General features: G+C 36.1%; 2 protein-coding genes across 2 annotated transcripts in view; both read right to left on the bottom strand.

Annotated features, from left to right (window-relative positions):
• The window catches only part of LOC114513858 (NKG2-A/NKG2-B type II integral membrane protein-like), a 260,653-nt gene that overhangs the window by 73,185 nt on the left and 165,053 nt on the right, over positions 1 to 22,415 (bottom strand).
• LOC114513867 (NKG2-A/NKG2-B type II integral membrane protein-like) lies at positions 8,462 to 13,409 on the bottom strand. Its single transcript, XM_036017381.1, has 4 exons — positions 13,223 to 13,409; positions 12,750 to 12,845; positions 10,734 to 10,899; positions 8,462 to 8,474 (listed from the first exon to the last, which is right to left on the bottom strand). Exons 1-4 carry the CDS (start codon positions 13,407 to 13,409, stop codon positions 8,462 to 8,464), a joined length of 462 nt encoding a protein of 153 aa, XP_035873274.1.

Below are 22,415 nucleotides of genomic sequence, written 5' to 3'. Positions count from 1 at the left end.
CTTTTGCCAATACATCTAGTGCAAGGGAAATTAAGTAAAAATAAACAAATTAGACTACATCTAACTAGAAAGCTTCTGCAGGACTAAAGAAACCATCATCAAAATGAAAAGGGAACTGACTTTGTAGAAGAACATATTTTCCAATGACACATCAGACAAGGGTTTGACCTGGAAAGTATATAAATAACTCATATGAATTAAAATCATGAAGACAAACAATCCAGTTTAAAAAATGGGCAAAAGAGCTGAATAGCTGCTTCTCCAAGAATGACACACATGGATCATAAACATATGAAAAAATGCTCAATATCACAGCCAAGAGAGAGATGCAAATTGAAACCACATTGAGATGCCACTTCACAACTGTCATATGGCCATCAGCAGTAAATCAGCAAACAACAAGTCCTGGAGAGGATGTGGAGAAAAGGGAGCCCTAGTGCACTGTTGGTGGGAATGCAGACTGGTGCACTCACTGTGCACCAGTGGAAAACAGTGTAAAATTTCCTTTAAAAACTAAACATGTTTGTTGTATTTTAAAGTGTTAAGAACATTGAAAGACTTGAAATGTCATGGAGACGTGGATTCTCAGTGGACTGTTGCTTCTGATTTGATGACAGGACATTTTTCCCCTCTCTTCTGAGAGCCTTCACATCTCACTCCCAATGTTTAACAAGCACATGGTTGGAATTGAGTTTTTAGAAACACCAAACCAAATACCATCTCCAGTTACAATGATACTCCAACAAAAGACATAGACATCAGTCCTGGCTAGTGTGGCTCAGTGGATTGGTGCCAGCACTGTGAATCAAAGGTTTGCCGATTCAATTCTCAGTCAGGGCACATGCCTGGGTTTCAGGCCAGGTCCCCAGTAGGGTTGCATGAGAGGCAACCACACGTGGATGGTTCTCTCCTCTCTTTCTCGCCCCCCTTCCCCTCTCACTATAAATAAATAAATAAAATAAAAAAAGACTTAGACATTAATTCCTTTCTTTAGTCACTTCTAGTATCACATTCCCATATTTCACCAACCCCTGAATTAATGTCTGCAACAGGACAAGAATGTGACCTTATCTAATAGAGCTTTGCAAATGGAAATGAGTTAAGACAAGGTCATACTGGTGTAAGATGGCCATTAATGCATATGATGTCCTATGAGAAGAGGGACATTTGCACCCAGAGACAGACACACAGGATGAGAACAATGACATGACAGAGGCAGAGGCTGAAGTAAGATGTCTGTCAGCCAAGGGATGCCAAGGACTGAGGGTTCTACCCAATAGTAAGAGAAATGCATGGTCCAGAGTCTCCCCTGGATCTTCACAGAGAAGATAGTCCTGTTGACCCCTTGTTTTCAGAGGCTAACCCTCCAACTGTGACAGATGAAATACTGTTGGTGCAAGCCAGAAAACATTAAAATACATGAGGAGAAGACTCATGGGCAGGGGCAACGGGGTGGGAATGGCCTTCAAGGTGGGTGGGCAAAGATGGGGAGGGCAACAGGGAAGATGGTAGGATAAGTGCAATTGAACAACAATAAAAATAAAAATATAAAAAATAAAATAAAAATAAAATATATCGTGTTTGGACGTATAAGTGTTGCATGAAATAATTTTGAACAAAGTTAGAATAACTGGGAATATCATCTGTGAGAAAACTGCAGTATCACTGGGTTCCACTGGGGACATAATATGCAAAGGAAGACAGGAAGTTGTAAAAACCAGCAACGTTGATAAATTTGACACTGATCATCACAGTATGCAAGTGATATGGTCTCAAGTACATTCTCCATTCTCAGAGCTTGTTATTTATTTCTCTTTTTGTTATTTACTCTAAACATCTGTGAGGGCAGAGGATTTCAGTCAAACTCTTCAATCTCTGTGATGCTGCTGCTATAGTCACTTTGTGTCAGAGAAGCAGCTGTTGAGATGAATGGGGCTTTAACCATACACACAAAAGTCACCATTTTCCCAAGATTATCCAAAGAAGTGTGACAAGTTGTCTTTTTTTGGAAATATGGTTGTTGATCAACTAATTTCCTATTCAGACTTATTCTCCTGATCATTGGGTTTGGTGGTTTCACCTCAAAAGTTTAATGATTTCTATTTGTTTCCCTCTATTGACAAGAGGTACTTTAAATTTGAGAAATTATTACTATCATTAAATGATGACTCTACTGATGTGTAAATTGATTGTGTTAAAATACAAGGGCACATACCTGACAGTATTGAAGTAAATTGAGGACCAATGTGGCTCTACAGTGCGTGTGGATATGTCATACTCTGACCTCTGGGATTTCCACAACCCCCACAGGGGTCATCACTGCTGGGACACTACTCCCGTCTGCACGTGTTTCTATGGCTGTTATTGTAGATTACATTGTTTTTCAGTGAATCTACATTTTTTTACTCTGACAAGTATAAGAAGAGTACACTTTGCAGAAAATTAACAAGGTTGGCCACGTGACTGGTTTGGTTAACATAAGGTTTGTGAAAGTAACTGTTTATGAGTTCAGAGCATAGGCATTAAGTAGCACATTTCTGCTAGTTCTGTCCAGAGTGGCTAATCTCTGCTCTGAGAAGGTCACATGTCAGTTAGCCCACTGTTCAGAGAATGAAAGATATAAAAAAGATCTGAAGCAAATCTGTGGTCTGGAGCGTCACCCTACATCACCTGAAAGCCAACCAAACCACACATGGCTAACTGAGAAAAATTGAGTAAAATTAGTGTTTGTTTGCAAACGCCAATACAACTGGGTTGTTTGTGACACAACGTCAGGTATGAGATTCTACTCAATACACATATCACATGAAATTAATTTTGAATAGTCGCATACTATATATATGAAAATAATGAATAAATACAGAGAACATAAATAAGATATACTTGAACAGAGGAATGTATAGGAATTATTAATTCATTTTGTACATGATAAACAAATATAGGATGTCTGCCATTTTAATTGAATTATAGTGAAACTACCACTTAATGATGTCAAATTAATAAATTTCTTCCCATATTCTGTCAATAACTAATGTTTAAATCACATGGACATTTTATCCTTTTAATTTTATATTCTATTTTTTAACATTGTATTTTTTTTATCAATGTAGGATTCTTTTTTAGATTTTATTTATTTATATTTTAGAGAGGGAAGGGAGGGAGAAAGAGAGAGAGCGAAACATCAATGTGCAGTTGCTGGGGGCCGTGGTCTGCAACCCAGGCATGTGCCCTGACCGGGAATCAAACCTGCGACACTTTGGTTCACAGCCCGTGCCCAGTCCACTGAGCCACACCAGCCAGGGCCTCAATGTAGGTTTCTAAGCATAGTAATTCAGAATGTCAAAAGGAAAAGACAAAGAATGTAATAAAACAAGGTACCTTCAAAAATAACTAAAATCCAGAAGAAAAAAAAAAACCCAGATACATAAGAGATATCAAAGGACACTAATTATTGCCCAATGAAACTACTAGTCTCTACCAAAAAATGACTACAATCATTGATAATGACACACTAAATAGATTCAGAAGATATTTGTGTTGGTTTTGTTGTCCAAGCAAGTCGAGTATAGTCACATGGTTTTTGTTATAGAAACCTTGGGATTGTTGCATAGTAACAGTGAGTGACAATTAGAAATTTAGTTCTCTCTGCTCCAAATCTATATGCTTTGCACTTTCTGAGATAATGGCAACAGATTGTACAACCTCTTCTCCTGTCAGCTCACTTGACATTTTGTCAGGAAAGGGCACTGGGAAAAAGGACTCCTCTTCCTGATTTCATGCTGTTTTCCCTCCTGGTGTGCCTGACATCTGCATGTATGCAGGAATGTCTTGTGGTGTTCACACTCCAGCAAGTTCCTGTGACTAGTCACAGCTAGAGCTCCCCTTCTCCAACCTGGGCCTGCTGACACTTTGTCAGAGAGGTCATCCTACTTGCCAGTCACACTGTGAGATCCATCCTCACCCACATCAGCCTGCAGACTGGGACCTGCTCTCCCCTAGAGCCGTCCAGTGAATGTGTCTGGCAGAGAGTTTTCTGTACTGACATGAGTCTGAAACCCATTGCTGAGGAGATAGCCTTGGGTCATATATGATTCTTCCTTTTGGTAATCTTCTTTAATTAACCCTTTGGTACATTTTGTAATTTTCTTCTACACCTCTCTGTAGGCTGTCCCCCTAAAATACTTAAAAATTCTTTGAATCATCCCTGGTTTCTCTCTCCTGACTCCACTGCCTTACACACCGTGTTATCCTGATATTCTCAGTCCTCATTTTCAACATTCAAAGGCTGGGGAAATTATATTGAAGATGTGTCTACAATTATTCATGTTAATTTAGACTTAGACTTAACAGTGCTTGATATTACAATCCATAACTTATATTTGATGTATTTTAATTAATAAAAGATTTAAAATGTTAATATGCACCTGGTTATATGTTCTTAAAAATGAACATATAGATATTAAAACAATTTTGTAATACCAAGGATGAAGCATCAGATAAATTGTGAACTTTAAGTGACTACCATGTGTCAGTACAGACTCATTCTCAGTAACAAACGTCCCCACTCTGCTGAATGATGCTGATAATGGGGATGCTCTGCATGCAGGGGAACATGGGAAATGTCAGTGCCTTTCTTTTATTTCTGTGGTGAAAACAGAACTGATCTCAAAATAATTCTTAAAACTTAGTTTTACAAAAATAATTGTAGCATTCTTGAAGAAACTAGAAGCGTGCTCTTTAGGGATGGTGAGAGTAACATTACACCATTTTTAGATGAGCTAATGTGACTGGCGCTTACAAACGTATGTTCTCTCTTTTAGACAGGATTCAGAAGAGAAATTGTGTGTCTCATAATTCCAATATACACAACTCTTGTCCACCTCTGAAGTTTTTCCAAATCTGAAATGCAGAGATAATAAATCATTAATCTGAGGATACATGACTTAATATTTAAATAAACAAGTATATACAGTAATATTTACACAGTAAATCTGAATATTTCTTAAAGTTTTTCTTAAAAAACACTTAAATATTTATTCACATACTTGTTTACCCATTACCTTTTGTTTCTAAGATTAATTTTTGATTTGAAAGCTTGAGGGAATAATTTTTATGAGTTCTGAAGAAACTTACAGTTTAGAAGAGGGAGTTATGCCAATTGTCCACACCCAAGAATTAGTATTATTCCTCTGGGACAGCCCAATCCATGGATTTATTTTGAAAATGTTCAAAAAATTCTGTGAGAAACAAATTTTATGAGAAATTAAGTAAAACTAATTTGCATTTGTAAATACAATTAAAGTGGCTCCCAGTTAGAGGGGGCGGTGACAGCTAAGTAAACTGCACAGCCCACCAACATCTGATGACATTAGTGAATAAGCAATCAACCACTTCCTTTGATCCAGGAATTGTTGGTCACACCACCCAGCTGGCCGAGCATATCCAACCCCTAAAGGTCACATGACCTTGTGTGAAAAAATGAAGGACTCTGAATCAACGTGGAACACTTCAAGAGTCACCTGAGTTGAGGCAACAGCTGCAGCAGAATCAGAATATTCTAAACAACTGGCCAAAGAAACAGGTAAGTCCATGAAACCATCCATATCTCCTCCTACCACCCTCAGTGAACAGCATGAAAGGAAAATACAGGTTATTTCTCAGTGGCTAAATTCACAACATCACTGATCAACTCTCCAAAGGCGAGCAGCTGAGAAAGGGAAAGAGTGTTTGGCATGAATGGGGACCCAGTGCCAGAGCATCTGGTGGAACTCCTGAGGAGAGCTCGAAGAAAGGAATCTTGTGTTCTGGAAAAGCCAAAGTCAACCCTTAAGGTCAGGTGCAGGATGAGGGAATTACAGAAAGTGTCCTTCACCTTATTCATGAAAGAGTCTTCTCTTAGGCAACTGGAAACTTGCATTATGGATATTAACAAACTTTTCAGAAGACTGAGAATGATAATTCATTAGCAAAGATGTGTGATGGCATTGAAGCCAGAGTTGAAAATTCAGGGGTGCATGTGCAAGAAGCCAACCAGCACCCATCAAGGGCAGTAGAATATGAGAAAGAGATCCCTGCGTGTTTGTGAGATGCACAAGACTTTTAAGAAAACTACAAATCTACAACTGTGCTACCATGGGAGAATAAAACAAAAGTCTAATCCTTTATATTTTATTTTATGTATTTATTAAAGTTTCAATTTATTTAATTTTAGAGAGAGAAGACGAGAGGGAGGAAGAAAGGGAAACATCAGTTGGTTGCCTCTCCTATGCTGGATCCCAGACTGATTCTGAAACAACACAGGCATGTGCCCTGACTGGGAATCGAACCCATGACATTTCCCTTTACAGAAGGATGTCCAACCAACTGAGCAATACCAGTCAGGGCAACCTTTATATTGTAAATGACATATTATAATTCTTTTGCCTCTGGCTAGTGTTTGTATATTGAAAATTTGAATGCAGGTTTTATTAATATTAAACAATGACAACGATTTTGGACACTAATAAATTGGGAGAATGATATTTTCAGAGAACTTATTTTTTTAAAGATTTTTATTTATTTATTCTTAGAGAAGGATAGAGAGAGAGAGAGAGAGAGAGAGAGAAAGAGAAAGATCAATGTGCGGTTGCTGGGGGTCATGGCCTGCAACCCAGGCATGTACCCTGGCTGGGGATCGAACCTGCGACACTTTGGTTCACAGCCTGAGCTCAATCCACTGAGCTATGCCAGCCAGGGCAGAGAACTTATTTTGAAAGCAACTTTTACAATTTTTTTTCTTTACTGTTCACATTCAATATTGTTTTGGACCTGTGTATAGCTTCAGAGGTGATCACCCCAATGGATCTCTCACCCATCTGACACCATACTTCTTTTTTAGAATATTCTTGACTATATTCTCCATGTTGTGCTTTGCATTGTTGTAACTGATTTTATAACTGGCAATTTACAAAAGAACCTTTTCCTAAAGTTTCAAAATGCACAAGCTTTTAAGCTACTCTTAATTTTCATACATAGGTCAGTTTTTACCATTCTTCATTAAAAAATAGAGGTATGCCAATTAACTCAGTTCCCTTTTTTAATCAATGTTATTGTTTGTTTTGTTTCTCACTTTATTTTTATTGAGGAAAGAGAGAGAGAGCAATCAGTAAGTTGGTCCACTTAGTTTGGAATTCTTTGGGAGCTTCTTGTGTGTGCATGATGGGGCATCAACCAGCATCCTGTGTGTACTCCGATGATGCTCTAACCAGGGAACCTGCCAGGACTGGGCCTATATCAATGTGTTAACATTCTAACCAGAATATCGAAAGAGAATTGTAGGGGTTATAGTTTGTATTTTATAGTGTTCATATATAGCAGTTTGAAAAAGGCAATGTTGTATACGGCAAGCTATGATAATTCAAATGGAATCAAATACAATATTAAGTAACTAAATTGTATATTTGCAAAATAAATAAAGATCATTTTAAAAATGATAAACGAGCCCTGGCTGGCGAAGCTCAGTGGATTGAGTGCAGGCTGTGAACCAAAGCATCGCAGGTTCGATTCACAGTCAGGGCACGTTCCTGGGTTGCAGGCCATGGCCCCCAGCAACTGCACATTGATGTTTCCCTCTCTCTCTCTTTCTCCCTCCCTTCCCTCTCTAAAAATAAATAAATAAAATAAAACCTAAAAAAAGCTTTAAAAAATGATAAACCAAATACAGTTATTTTTCTAGGTTAGAGTGATTGAATTTATAATGTACTTTTATATATTGTACATATTAAGAAAATGTATTAGCATGATTAGGTGAAGGGACTAATATAACAATTTCATACCTCTGAAATTTGATGAAAGAGTAAAAATAACATGAGCATTTATTACTAGAAAAAGCAGCTAGAGATTCCAGTAAAAACAGAGCAAATCTGTAGTCTTCATGTCTAAGACTGCTCCCATGTGTCCCCCAATCCCCATCTCAGTTAATGAGTAAGAAGTGTAATTCTCACTGTTTGGGGAACGCTGAAACATCACTGGTGTTGCCACAGGGGAAGTCTGATTACCTCTGGAAGTGGTGGTTAAACTGCCCACTCCTTTTTCAGGTCAAAGTGCTGAACTCACTAGGTCAAAAGTGAAGACGAGCACCCTTTTTCTTGTCTGTGTCAGCACAGTGCCAGCTATAAACAGGAAGGTAGTCAGAGCACAGTATAAGAGATGATATTCACTTTCTACACCTTCTTGGTTGGTGAAAAAAATATTTGCACCATGTAGGAGAAACAAAGATAGTCTGGTAAAAAAAATAAACCAAAGTTGATTCCAGAACTGCTTTTAAAGGCTTGAGTACTACCTTACAAACACACACACACACACACCAATACACAAAAGTAAATTAAGGAGCAGAGGGTGGAGCCATACTGACTTGAGGTATTTGAATAAATTTTCAAGAATCATTTGTTGTCAAGTAAGCTATGCAAGCCCAAGAGGAATCTCAGTAATTGAGCCTAAAAATAAAATAATAACAAGAATTAAAAAAACTGAGTAAGTATACTTCAAAAGAGGTGATTCTACATTAATAGTTTACTGAAGTTACAGAAATATAAATCTAATAAGTGTGCAGGAGGATCCATGTTTATTATGCTATGTTATTGAAAATGTGGACTTACCCAAATTCTAAAATCATGCAAAAAGAACCTAAAAGATATCTTCCATACACAGGGGGATAAATCAGCTACACAACATAAGTTTCACTAAGATAAGATGTATTTTTTACACAAGTATTTAATACTAGTTATTATAAATATATATACACCTAAAATATGTTTTTAAATCTATGCTCCAAAAACTCTATGAAAATATGATGGCAGTGACAGAACAATTAGGAAAATAAAAACTGTATCATTGAATCAAATAAAATTATCAGTTGAAAAATCATTGTCTACATTATAAAATTTAATACATTTACATAAATATTGAGATGTAGAAAAAAGAATTGATGAAATAAAGATGGAGTGACAGAAATAATAAATTCCTCAAAGTAGAGAGGAAGGGATAGAAAAACTAATGGAACCTCAGAGACCTTTATAGAACTTTATCAGTAAAACCGACTTAGGTGTAATTATTGCCCATGAATAAAAAGAAAGACAAAAGAAGACAGAAAAACAATTTTGAGACACAATGAATGATCATCTCTTAAATTATGGTAAAATATAAAGACCCATGTATATAAATTTGTTTATGTAGAAAAGATCATCTGCTATAAATTATGCGATATCAACTAGGTAATGATGCAAGAAAATGTGAACCTGAGTACGACCACACAGCATCACAAACACAGCATCACAAAAATATACATTCTCAAAGTATTATAAACCTAGCAGTAAAAGTCCATCAGTAAAGAAAAAAGATAAACCATAAAGAGTAATTCAGTAGATTATCTTCATGAACTTTGACCAACTTGTGAAATATGTCCAAAATAATCACCAACACCAAGATGAGATATAGGATGATGGTAATGTTAATAAATCCTAATCATTAAAAAACTCCAATATGAGAAGAAAAATGTAATTAACAGCCAAGAAAGCCATTTGCATCTCACAAATTCAAAACGGAGTCACATCCAAAATATAACTACTTGTAAGAAGAAAAATTATAGGTAACATACAGGAGAAATGGTCAAGAGACATGAATGGGCACTTCTCATTCTCACAGTACAGAAATCCATAATGAATGGTGCTCTGAGAGATGTGTTCAATGGATCACTATGAGGAAAATATCTATTACAGTCATAATGATGCTTTTATATACTAATCAGAGCTGATGGCATTAAAATTTCTGGCAGTACTAAGCTTTGGATCTGAAACTATTGGATATAATGTGTATTTATAAAAAAAACCGCTAGAAATTGCAGGGATAATTTACATACACATATAGTTTTGACCCTGTGATTTCATTCTAATGCAAAAAGGTAATGCATTTTAATTATACACACACACCATTAGAACAACTATATTTATAAACTATTATTATACTATTATAAACATAACATTTATAGTATATCAATTTATATATTATATGTATTAATTGTGTATAAATTATTTTAAATATGACATATTTGGAAAAAAGACATACACAAATATTTTTATTAAACAATTATTCATACCAACCACATATTAAAAACATCTCTATTCTGAGCAGAATAGATTAAAGAATGCAAGATATGTACAATATAGCAGTGAGAATTAACAAACTTCACATACATTCAATAATATGGGTTAATTGAAATACTATCACGTGGGAGTTAATAGAGACATGTAAAATGCATAATGAATAATTCCCACTATATAAAATACAAAATTAAGCAAAGATAATTTGTGATATAAAATATCAGAATAATGGTTGAGTGAGGGGAGAGGAGACGTTATGAGAAAGTGCACAGAGGCAGGCTGAAAACACCTACTTCATGACTAGTTTCAGTCTGTAACACGCACAATCATATCTCGAGTCTCCATGATGCATGGTACAATGAAGTAGCAAAGTTTACTTTAGGAAACAAAGCATTTATAGAAACCTGATTGTGTATGAAAATCAAGAACTGCAAATTATCAAATGCACATAAAAAGCATAAAATATAAATCAAATACTATAGAGTCAAATAATAAAATATTAACAATCTTTACAATAAATTATAGATATAAACAAAACTATAATGAATTCTATAGAAATATAAAATAAAATACTCTTTTAAATAAAATGTTGGAAACATTAAAAATCTTACCCTTTCTTCTTCAGTATCTATATAGAGCAGGTTAGAGTTCTTAGAAGCACAGGCCATGAAACTCTCATTCCATGTTTTTGCTGATGTGCTGATGTAATAGCAGTTGTTGGAGTACGTGAACCACTCTGGTGGACATTGGCCACAATGGTATGCTGAGGAAAGATTATGTTTTGTAATCCAAGAACAATATAAATTTTAAAATGAAAATTAATTTCAAAATTTGCATAGATATAGACAAATTAGTGCACAATATATGTACATACCTTTACAGACTGGCATATATAAAGCATAATGCACTCATACACACTCATGCACACTCACAGAGGAGGGTCAGCCCCTCATTCTGTAATTTATGTGCCCATATTAAGCAAACACACAAACAAAAAATACACTTTTTACATGTCCTGAATGTTAATCAATGAAATTGCATTTTTAGAAACCAAAATTATCTTTTAACCAAATGGCAACAATGAGTATGATAAATTAAATGAATATTTCTCCATATTTTTGCATAAAATATACTCTACTATATTCATTATGTACACTTATGCCCGCTATTATAATTTATTTTCCCCCCACCAAAAAATAAAGCCTATAATTTTGATTGTATTAGAGACAAGGTAGGAGCTGTATTGTTATCAGAACATAGAAAATAATTAGGTACCTTTCTGGTTCCCTGTTGTCTGGTTCCCTCTCTTGTTCCCTGTATGGCTCGCTGTTAAAATAATATATAATTTATATTATGTACAAGAAAGAATTATTCTCCACAAGTATTACATTAGCTAGAAAAAAGAAGTAACTATTATAAAAAAGTAATAGTGACCTACAGAAATCATAATACTTTTGTTTCTTACTTTGAAATGTGGTATATTGTCCAGGATTACAGCAGCCTGGAATAAAATTGATCTTACTAAGAAAACTTAGTGAAGTTATGATAATTTGGGAGAAAATATTTCAAAAACCTTGAGAACCAAACTTCATCAACCCTTACAATATTTGGATTAATGAATATGAAAAATTTATTTGTATTTTTCAATAACGTGTCCTAAAGCATGCCTTGAATTAAAACACAAGAATACCTATGGATACATGGGATATTTAAGTGTATATATATATACATATATATATATAAACTACTTTTTTGAAATTTTTATTTATTATTTACTTACTGACTGTTGTTCAAGTGCAATTGTCTCCATTTTCACCCCACCTCCCCCACCTTACTCATTCCCACCTCCCACCCTCAAGCTTACTCCCTTTTGCTTTGTCCATGTGTCCTTTATACCTGTTCCTTGATGGCCTTCCCCTATTCTTCCCCATTATCCCTCTCCCCTATCCCCTCTGGTTACTTTCAGTTTGTTCTTCAATTCAAAGTTTCTGGTTATATTTTACTTGCTTGTTTGTTTTATCCATTAGGTCCACTTATAGCTGAGATCATATGGTATTTGTTTTTCACATCCTGGCTTATTACACTTAGCATAATGTTCTCCAGATCCACCCATGCTGTCACAAAGTGTAGGAGCTCCTTCTTTCTTTCTGCTGAATAGTATTCCATTGTGTAAATGTACCACAGTTTCTTTATCCACTCATTTACTGGAGGCCTTAGGTTAGTTCCAGAGGTTGGCTACTGTAAATTGTGTTGCTATGAACATTTGGGAAAATATATTGGCCAATGTTATCTTGGACAAAGGTTTGATCTTCAAAGTATATAAAGAACTCACACGACTCCACTCCAGGACAACACACAACACAATTAAAAAATAGGCAAAGGACTTAAATAAACTCCTTTTCTAAATAATAGTTATTTATCCCCTGGACAAATTCAGAATAAGAATTTTGCACTTACTCTAAAGGCATACTTTAAAATGAGAGTTGTATTTTCTAATATTATGAACTGTTTGGAGGCATTGATGTTCATGGCAGTGATGAACATCATGGCACTGATGGAGGCAGTGATGTTAACAGTGAAGAGTTTCATATAATCTTACAATTATTTACTTACGTGGATTAATAGCTGTTGTCACCACAGTGGTCATCAGGACAAGGCAGATGACCCCTAGGATCCCAGCAATGAGCTTCTCTGGAGGTAACAGAGATGCTGCAGGGAGGGAAATGGAAACACTGAGAAAGGAGGGACGGAGACAATTGTTTGGACAGTTTACACACAGAGAATCATGTACATAAACTTGGACCCCAAACCAATATCTACCACTGTAATCTTCCTCTCAGAATATATCATGGCATTCTCACGAAATATAATGCTCTACAAGTTACTTGTCAAAGACTACAACTTACAATAATGTCTGAATAAAATTAGTACTCAGCTTTCATATTAACATCCACATTTCAACTTCAATATTATGTCTGATCCTTAAGATGAAAAAAATATGTGAGCTTATTCCCTTCTCTTTCCCACACCTCTGCACCCAGCTGCACATCCTAGAACAGTTATACTGTGTCTGTTGAATGTGTTACCTTTGCAGTGGTCATTCTTGTCACTCCCTCGAAGACTCTGAGAAGCATTTTGAAGATTTAATTCTGCATAGGTTAGTTCCTGCTCAGTTCCTGGAATGGTGCCTTTAGTGCCCTCAGGTTTTATGTGCTGTCTCTTTGGGTCCTTAGCCAGATTCAGTTCTGCATACGTTACTCTCTGGTCATTCATCTCGGCAGCTTAGTGGTGGCCGATACTGTGCTCTACAACATGTGTGCTTATGAATAAGTGACACAGTCACTGAAGAGATCCCTCACAGTGACACTGGGTGGGGTAGAGGGTGAGTATCTGGCTCATTTCCCAGTTAAGAACCTGATGTTGTACTTATAGATTTCTTAGATCTTTAAACAAGTGCCTCATGATAGATACAATATTTAAGATATTCTACATTTGACAATATATTATTTGCTTGAGCAATAAAAAGCTGTATGTTAGTGATGAAGAAAATAATTGCATAAATAACATCCTTGTTTATTTAATCTCAGATTCTACAGAAATATTTTAACAATATTAGAATGCTAGCATGAAAAATAAAATGCAATATTAGAAAAAAGAGATATGGTATTTATGATAAATTGGAAGTTGAATAATGATTAAAGACTGAGTGCCCTCAAAATGGGGCACCAATCATGTTGGCATATCTAGTAATTATTTTAACTAAATTTTTATTTAGTGACATACATTTATTCATTAAAGAGGATGAGCTGTTATCAAATGATTTATTATGAATAAAAATGTTTCACATGTTAAAAAATCTTTGTCATGCTAAACTTATTCAAGACCTAAATATATAGACAACAAAGTGAATTTTTTAAACACTTATGTTCGACAAGAAATTGGCAATTAAGAGCAAAGATATAAAAGCATAAAATATAAAATAAGTGTGTAGATCATTTATATTAGAACACTGTTGTTTCCAACTTCCAGACAGTTCCCATGCATGTTAAACTCAGGGCACCTTCAGTTGTGTGAGGCATAGTAATGAATCGGATGGTGTAGCTTAATAATTCAGTCAATGGGTTCTGTGGCCAGTGAGTTCTAGAATTAATTCTGGCTTTGAAATTGGCAATGTATGAAGTTTACAAAGCGACTTAGTGTCTAGCAACATAGTTTAACAATATAAAGTGGGAATAAAAACATGTATACATAACACATGTGAAACATTTAAGATTTCACCTTTTTTAAGTTCTCCAAAATATTTTAGTTATACTAATATCATTTGAACACATTTTTAATGTTATTTCTGATTCATACCTCTTGAATGCTGTAGCTTAATTCATTAGGCAAAGTGTCTATCAGTGTGGTACGCTCTCTAGCAATGGTGGCTCAATTTCTAAATAGTCTTTTGATTGTTTATAATTAAGATTCAATTAGAATTTTATGAGAGTACTTCATTCTAATTTTTATTGAAAGCCAACTGCATTTATTTAATCTAATTAAGTGCATAAAATATTATGTTTGACTTCTATAATTAATACAATTTCTTTAAAATTCTCTTTTTAGAGACTGGGCTAAATATAAAATAATAAATAATTATACCTATATTGATTATAAAATAAAAAAATAGCTGCTTCTTTTCATATTCTTATAGGATTTTTACTTTAAATGGTTTTGATTAACACACTCAATTATTCTTGTATATATACACTTGAGTAATTCTCCACAGGCAAGAATTTGAATAGTTCAAGACATCCTCCAACATATTTCATATTTTATTCTTGACTTTTTACTCTAATTTATTTAAATAAAATACCAACATTCTCTTTGATTTGATTGTATATTAATCGTACCTCACTGATATCACATCTTATGTTGTAATCTCCCCCTACATGAGATGGGCTAAGACAGAGACAGGAGAGGAGAGACACACATACCTTCTGAAGGCCAGAACGTCCTGCATCCTTTAGTGGGAGACCAGCTGCCTCTTGTAAACAAACAATCTCTGTGGTCTTCACAGACTGACATGTGAAGGCTCAGAGTGAGGCATGAGTGCAACAGCAGATTTGTCAATAATGTGTCACCTAACATTTGAACAGGAAATTCTTAAACTTGGCCTATTTTGAAGACTGTGTATCTCATCACACACCTCCAGAATCTAGAAGACTTTGGGCTGTTAGTGTTCATTCAGGTTGTTTTTTGGCAAATGTATCTGGAAATTGTTTTCTTACTCTGAAAGGTTTTTAGGAGACAAAGACTGGACCACTTATTCTGTGAGCTTACTTCCATCTTAATCAGAGACTCTGAACTCTTAGACCTTGTTAAGAATATCTTGTATGTGTAAATTCTACTCCTAGACAGGGTTATTTAATTTTGGCTTTACATATTTCTCTCCTTATATTCTCATTATGGCATTTCTATTACAATGGGAACAATTTTAAAATCATAACTTCATAAACAATAGATATTTGATGTTGCTTGTCAGCAGTATTCTGAAAAATCACTACATTTTCACTGTTATGGTAACTGTCACAATCACTAATCCCATACCTTTTTCTCCATTTCTTGCCTCTGTTTTTAAGATTCCTTCATTAACTTTATAGTTATTAACTGTTATTTAAATTTCCCTTGGTAAAGATAATATCTCTGTGACAGATAAAACATTAAGCAATATTGAACTGTATCACCATGGCAGAGATTAAATTGTTATATAACTACTAATTACATTTTTGTTGATTCATTTTCAGATCACTACGAATTGTCTGTAATTTAATTGGAATATTGGTTTTAAATGACAAAAGCACAAATCTAACTATGGCGAAAACAAAGGAAATTTAATTGTTTTCCTTATTTGAAAAACGGGAAGGACAGAAAAAGTAGACTTCTGAAAGACAATTTAAACGACACATGAGCATCAAGAGAAACAAAAATGTACTGCATAATGTTTCATTTGCCTATATTGCAAAATGATCATCACCATAAGTTCAGCTAACACCCACCTTCTCATACAGTAAGAATGAAAAGAAATAAAGAATATATGGGGTAGTCACAGTGTTTGTGTTACCCAACTATTAATCACATAGTGGTTGTGTGTGTCATTAGTCCAATGATCTTTGACCTTTCACCTTTGATAGCACAACTAACTAATTACTAAAATTCCGTGGCACACCAAAATATATTTTTTTACTAATATGAAAAGTATTAGTATAATTTTGATTGACTTATGAAAAATAATAATACTGTTACCTACTATTTTTGCTTCAATGTGACTTTTTAAAATATCAGGTGCCCATACTTGTATATGATCAGATTTGTCTGAAAAAGTCCAGCCATTGTTCATGTAATAAGAATGGTTTGCATGATATCGTTGTAACATGGCAGACAAGGAGAGTGGACTGGAATGCACACGTGTGAACAATGACAACTACACTGTACTATTCAGTGGGGGCAGCAGACTCCACTGATTGACCATGTGTACTATGTGGCTGTCACATTCAGAATGACTGAGGAAGTATAGAACAATGAGCCTGCACCAAATTTTGTGATAAGCTTAAATATTCCTCCATAGAAACTACTGGGATGATTCAGAAGGCTTTCAAAGATGGTGCAATGAGTGCAGAGCAAGCAATAAAGTGTGGCACAAATGCTTCAAAGGTGGTCGAGAATCTGGTAAAAGTAACCCATGTTCTGGAAGGTCTACAACCAACAAAACACCTGAGAATGTTGAGCATGTAAGGTCTGCAATCAACAAAGATGGGCAACTGACAATGCATGAACTAGCAGCTGATCTGGGGATTCCAAAAACTACTGTGTCTTAGATTTTTTTAATTTTAATTGTTGTTCAAGTAGTTTTCTGTCTTTTACTCCCATCCCAGCACAGACCCCCAGCCCTCCCTGCCTCCCTGCCATTTGCACCACCCTCCCTTAGTTTTTGTCCCTGTGTCCTTTATACTTATTCCTGTAAACCCTTTCATTTTTTCCTGAAATTCCCTCCCCTCTCCCCTCTGGTCACTGTCAGCCTGTTCTCTATTTCAGTGTGTTTGGTTATATTTTGCTTGCTTGTTTGTTTTATTGTTTAGGTTCCTGTTAAAAGTGGGATCATATGGTATTTGTCCTACTCCCTTCCTGATCAGCGCTCAGTCAGCCTCGCGTGCACTCTGCCCAGGGCTAGTCTGGGGTCCCTCCCTGGGCTTTTGGTGCGGGATCCAGGCCTTCCTCAGAGCACACTCTCCCCAGGGTTACAAGTGTGGGCTCCTGGTCTTCTGCAGAGTGCGATCTCCCAGGTTTGCGGGCTCCTGCACTGGGCTAGGAGGCCTCCAGTCCCACGGGGTCAGGTGCACCCTCTTCACAGGGCTACAGGAATGCACACTCAGGCTTCTGCACTACCCAACTGGGTGGGGAGGAGGCCAGAGCAACTGTTGCAGGAGAATTCTCCAAACAGTTTCTCTTTTTTCACTTTTGCTTTTTGAAAAATTCCTCCTACTCAAGCCTGCAGCTATGTAAAGCAGCTTGGCTTCTCACACACCCCAATTCTCCAGCCAGACTGGGAACTATCTGGGTCAGGGTCCCTTAAGGCCTGACTCTCAACTCTCCCCAGCAGGCATCCACAGATTCCGTGGCTGCTAACAGCCCCTGTGTGTTTGCCACTTAGTTCTTATTCCTCTCTCTGCAACTTCAAGCAACCAAGTCTCTTTCAGTGCTGCTCAAACCTCGATCGTGTCTGGGGGGGGGGGAGCGGCCAACTCAGCTCTCTCCCAAGAACCTTGTGGAAGACCCAGGGGGCACTGGGCCTGGGGGTGAAGCTGCCCTGGTCCCCAAGCTGGTCCCTGGGATGTTATTGTCCTGAAGTACTCTCCTTACCGTCTGGTTTTTAAACGTCTGCTGCAATTTTTGGTCTCCTATTTTCATATATGCTGGAGCACTGTTGACTGTTGGCTCTGTTCCTCTGTAGATCAGCTAGGTTTTTCTCCATTGTGGGGGGAAGTGGAATCTTCTCCTTCCTACCTCACTGCCATCTTTCTCCTCTGTGTCTTAGATTTTGATGCAGGATCTTAGCATGGGAAAATCCCTTCAGTGGCTTCTGCTACCTGAGCAAAAGGAACATCGTGCTGCAGTTGCTAATGATTGATTTAAACTGCTACCAATGCACTAGATTTTCTCAAGAGGGTCAAAACTGGAGATGAAATCTGGGTGTGTGGCTGTGATCCAGAAATGAAGGCCCAGTGGTCACTATGGAAGTCACCTGGTTCTCCAAGCCTGAGGAAGGAACAGAAAAGTTGAAGCAAGGTCCAGACCACAGTAACTGTGTTTTTTCATGGGGAAGGTGTTGTGCCTCATGAGTACCACCCTCGAGGCTAAACAATTCATGAGGAGTACTGCCTCAATGTCCTTGTCATTTGGGGATACAATAGGACAAACACAGCAGCAGCTATGGGCTTCTGGTGATTTCAGCTTCATCACAACAACATGCCAGCTCATGCACAACATCTTGTGAGAGTTTTTTTGGTGAAATGAATCACCCAGGTGACTCAGCACCCTTACAGCCCAGATTTGGCACCCTGCAACTTCTGAATATTCCAAAAAACTAAAATCACCTTTGAAAAGGAAAAGATTTTAAGTGATTGATTAGATTGAGGAAAACAGAACAGCACATTTGATGAAAAATCACAGAAAGGATTTTGCAGAGTATTTTGAACAGTGGAAGAGATGCTGGGAGAACTGTGTAAGGTCTCAGTGTGCCTGCTTTGAAGGAGACTGAGACATCATTGTCAATTATAAAAGATTTCTTATATCTAGTATTTTCTTTAATAAGTGTCTTTACTTGTCATATTACATGGCTGGATACTTTCTGGATTTCTGTACCAAGAATTAACCAATCAGACACAAGCTTATTATGCAACATGATCAAGAAGATTAAACTCTATTAATGACCTGTATATTTATTGTTGAAGGAAGTGCACTGACACAGGATGGATAATGTTGTGTTGGTTGTTGTCATTTTTTACTTTGACAGTCTAAGGGAAAAGAGGTCAGTGTCCCTGACTAAACAGTCAGGTATTGCATGTTTTAAAGATTCTTATAGCATTTCTATTCAAAATCACTGAGCAAGGCTGTTATGATATCACAGTGCTTGTTTTCAACTCTCCTTTATTCATGAACCTCCTGGAATTAAATCATTGGATGGAATGCAGCATTAGAGTTACCCATAGGATCACTTAAGGATTATAACCTTTGCAGCATCATGTTCATGAAATGAAAAGAAAGACACAGCAACTTCCAATTATAGTGTCCTACCAAAAGTATTCAGCAAAAACCTCTTCAACTCTCTACCTCTAACCACTGACATAGTCTGCTGCTGACACCCTACCATTGACATTGTCATGACTCAATTGTCTAACATCATCAAAAACTAATAACAATCTATCTGATGGATTCACAGAAGGTCACCAGCAACCTAATGCTATGTCCCAATCCCTAAGTCATTCAACTCAAATCATATCATCATGTAGGCATTTCGTCATCTCACATCATCACAAGGAAAACGAGGGTGAGTACAGCACAGTAAGATATTTGGAGAGAGAGAGACCACATTCAGAAAACTTTTGTTACTTTGTATTGTTTTAATTGTTCTTTTTATTACTGATTATTATTGTTAATCTCTTAATGTACCTAATTTATATATTAAACTTTATCATAGGCATGTATATGTAGGAAAAACATAGTACACAACAGGTTCAGTACTCTCCATGGTCTCAGGCATCTCCTGGGAGTCTTGTAATGTACACCCTGCAGACACTGGGGAAACTACTGTGTATCTCACAGCAGGGTTAGCAATAGTCCTGTTGTACTTACATCTTTAGTACTTATTTAATTTGAGCTGAACTTTGACTTTTTGACCACCTTCTTTTAATTCAATGCCTGCCCAAATCCCCACCTTTGGGACCACTAGTCTGATCTCTTTTCATATGACCTATTTTTGTTGTCAGTTTTGCATTTTACATATGAGATCACACAGTATTTTATGACTATAGCTTTATAGTATAGCTTGAAATCAGGAAGTGTGACACCCCTGCCTCATTCTTTTTCCTCAGATGTATTTGGCTATTCAAAGCCTTTTGTGGTTTCATATACGTAGGAGTGGCTTTTATCCACTTCTGTAAAATATATCATTGGAATCTTGATAGGGATTGCATTGAAACTATAGATGGATTTTGGCAGTATTGGTAATTTTACACTATTAATTCTTCCAGTACATGAACATGGAATACCTCTGATTTATTTGTGTCTTCAATTTCTTTCATCAATATCTTGTCGTTTTCTGCATAGAGATCTTTCATCTCCTTAGTTAAATGCATTCCTAATATTTTACTATACCTGATTCTTTGTAAATGGAAGTTCTTTATTTCTCTGGCAGAAATTTTGACATTAATGTATACAATACTACTGCTTTTGTTGCAATATGTACCTTCTAGGCCCAATATTTTGAGTTTTTATCATGGTAAATGTTGAACTTTGTCAAATGCTTTTCTGCATTTATGGTGATAATCATATAATTCTTTTCCTTCATTCTGTTAACGTGATGTATCACATTAATTAATATGTCTCTGATAAACCAACCTTGCATCCCAGGTGTAATTCCCATTAGATCATGGTGAATGATCTATTAATGTGCTGCTAAATTTGGTCTGTTAGCATTTGAATGAGAATTTTGCTTTTAAATTTATCAGGGATATTATGTTGTAGTTTTCTATTCAAGCAGTGCCTTTCAATGATTTTGGTTTCAGGATGATACTGGCCTCATGAAAAGAGTTTGGGTGTGTTCATTCCTCTTTAATTTCTGGAAAATCTTGTGAAGAATTGGTGTCAATTCTCTTTTACATGTTTAGTAAAATTTTCCAGAGAAGCCCTATGGTCTTGGGTTTATGTTCACTGGGAATTTTTTATTACAGATTCAATCCCCTTATTAGTAATTGGTCTATTTGAATTTCTATATATTCTTGATTTAGTCTTGATGAGTGTATGTTTCTAAAATATCTCCACCTTTTCAAATTGTCTAGCTGTTGGCATACAATATTTCATAGTAATCTTTTATGACCCTTTTAATTTCTGTGGTTTCTTTTCTAATATCTTCTTGTCACTCATAATTTTGTGATCTTGCATCCTATCTCTTTTTTACTTCATTAGTCTAGCTAAGGGTTTGTCAATTTTATTTTTTCAATGAAACAACTCTCAGTTGGTTTAATCTTTTCTATTGTTTTTCAGTTGTCAGTTCATTTATTTCTGTTCTAATATTTATTTCCTCTCTTCTGGTGACTTTATTCTTGGTTTGTTCTTTCTAGTTTCTTATGGCATAAAGTTAGGTTGCAGAAAGAAATTGAGTTCATTTTATAAAGTTTCCTATAAAAGCATTCTTCATGCTCTGTTGGCATCAGCACTGAAAAGTACCATTAAAAACATTATAGTATTGGAGAATATTTTCCTAGGTGAAATCAGAAAAAAGACAAACACCATGTGTCTGTATGAAAAAGACAGATACCATATGCTCTCACTTTTATATGGCATCTAAAGCACAAAGTAAACTTATGAACAAGGTAAAATATAGGCATTGATACATGGAGCAGACGGACATCTGTCAGAGGGGAGGGGTGGTGGAGGGGACTGGGTGAAAAAAGGTGAAGACATAAACCAAGGAACCTGTGTGCATAACCTTGAACACAGAGAAGGGTGTTATGATGGTCAGAGGGAATGGGGGAGGGGACTGGGTGACATGGACAAAGAGGGGAGGTGGCTAAAGGGGACATCTGTAATAGTGTAAAAATTAAAAAATAGTTAAGAAAAGAGGGTGAAAACAGGGGAGAAAGGTGGGGAAGGCTGAGGTAGTGGGAAGGCATGGGGAGAAAAGGCAGAAAATTGTATTTGAACAACAATAAAAAGTGTTTAAAAAAAGAAGATGACAAATCAGAACTGTAAAAAAAAGAAAAGAATATAATAAAAAGGATGAACAATTTAAAAAAATATATAACAGTACTCCAGAAAACGGAAAAAGAACAATGTTTTCCAATATATCTTTGGTAATAAAAATGGTTGAATATTAATTGACCATAAAGACCTGGGTTTATTTCTGATTTCTTTATTTTGTTCCACTGATTAACATATCTCTTCTTATGCCAGTACCAGAATGTTTTGATTACAGTGGCCTTGTAATACAGTTTGATGTCAGGTATTGTGATCCCTCTTACT

Source organism: Phyllostomus discolor, chromosome 2 (genome assembly GCF_004126475.2).
Source record: "Phyllostomus discolor isolate MPI-MPIP mPhyDis1 chromosome 2, mPhyDis1.pri.v3, whole genome shotgun sequence".
NCBI classification, from domain to species: domain Eukaryota; kingdom Metazoa; phylum Chordata; class Mammalia; order Chiroptera; family Phyllostomidae; genus Phyllostomus; species Phyllostomus discolor.
This window is presented reverse-complemented; position numbering and strand designations above follow the sequence as displayed.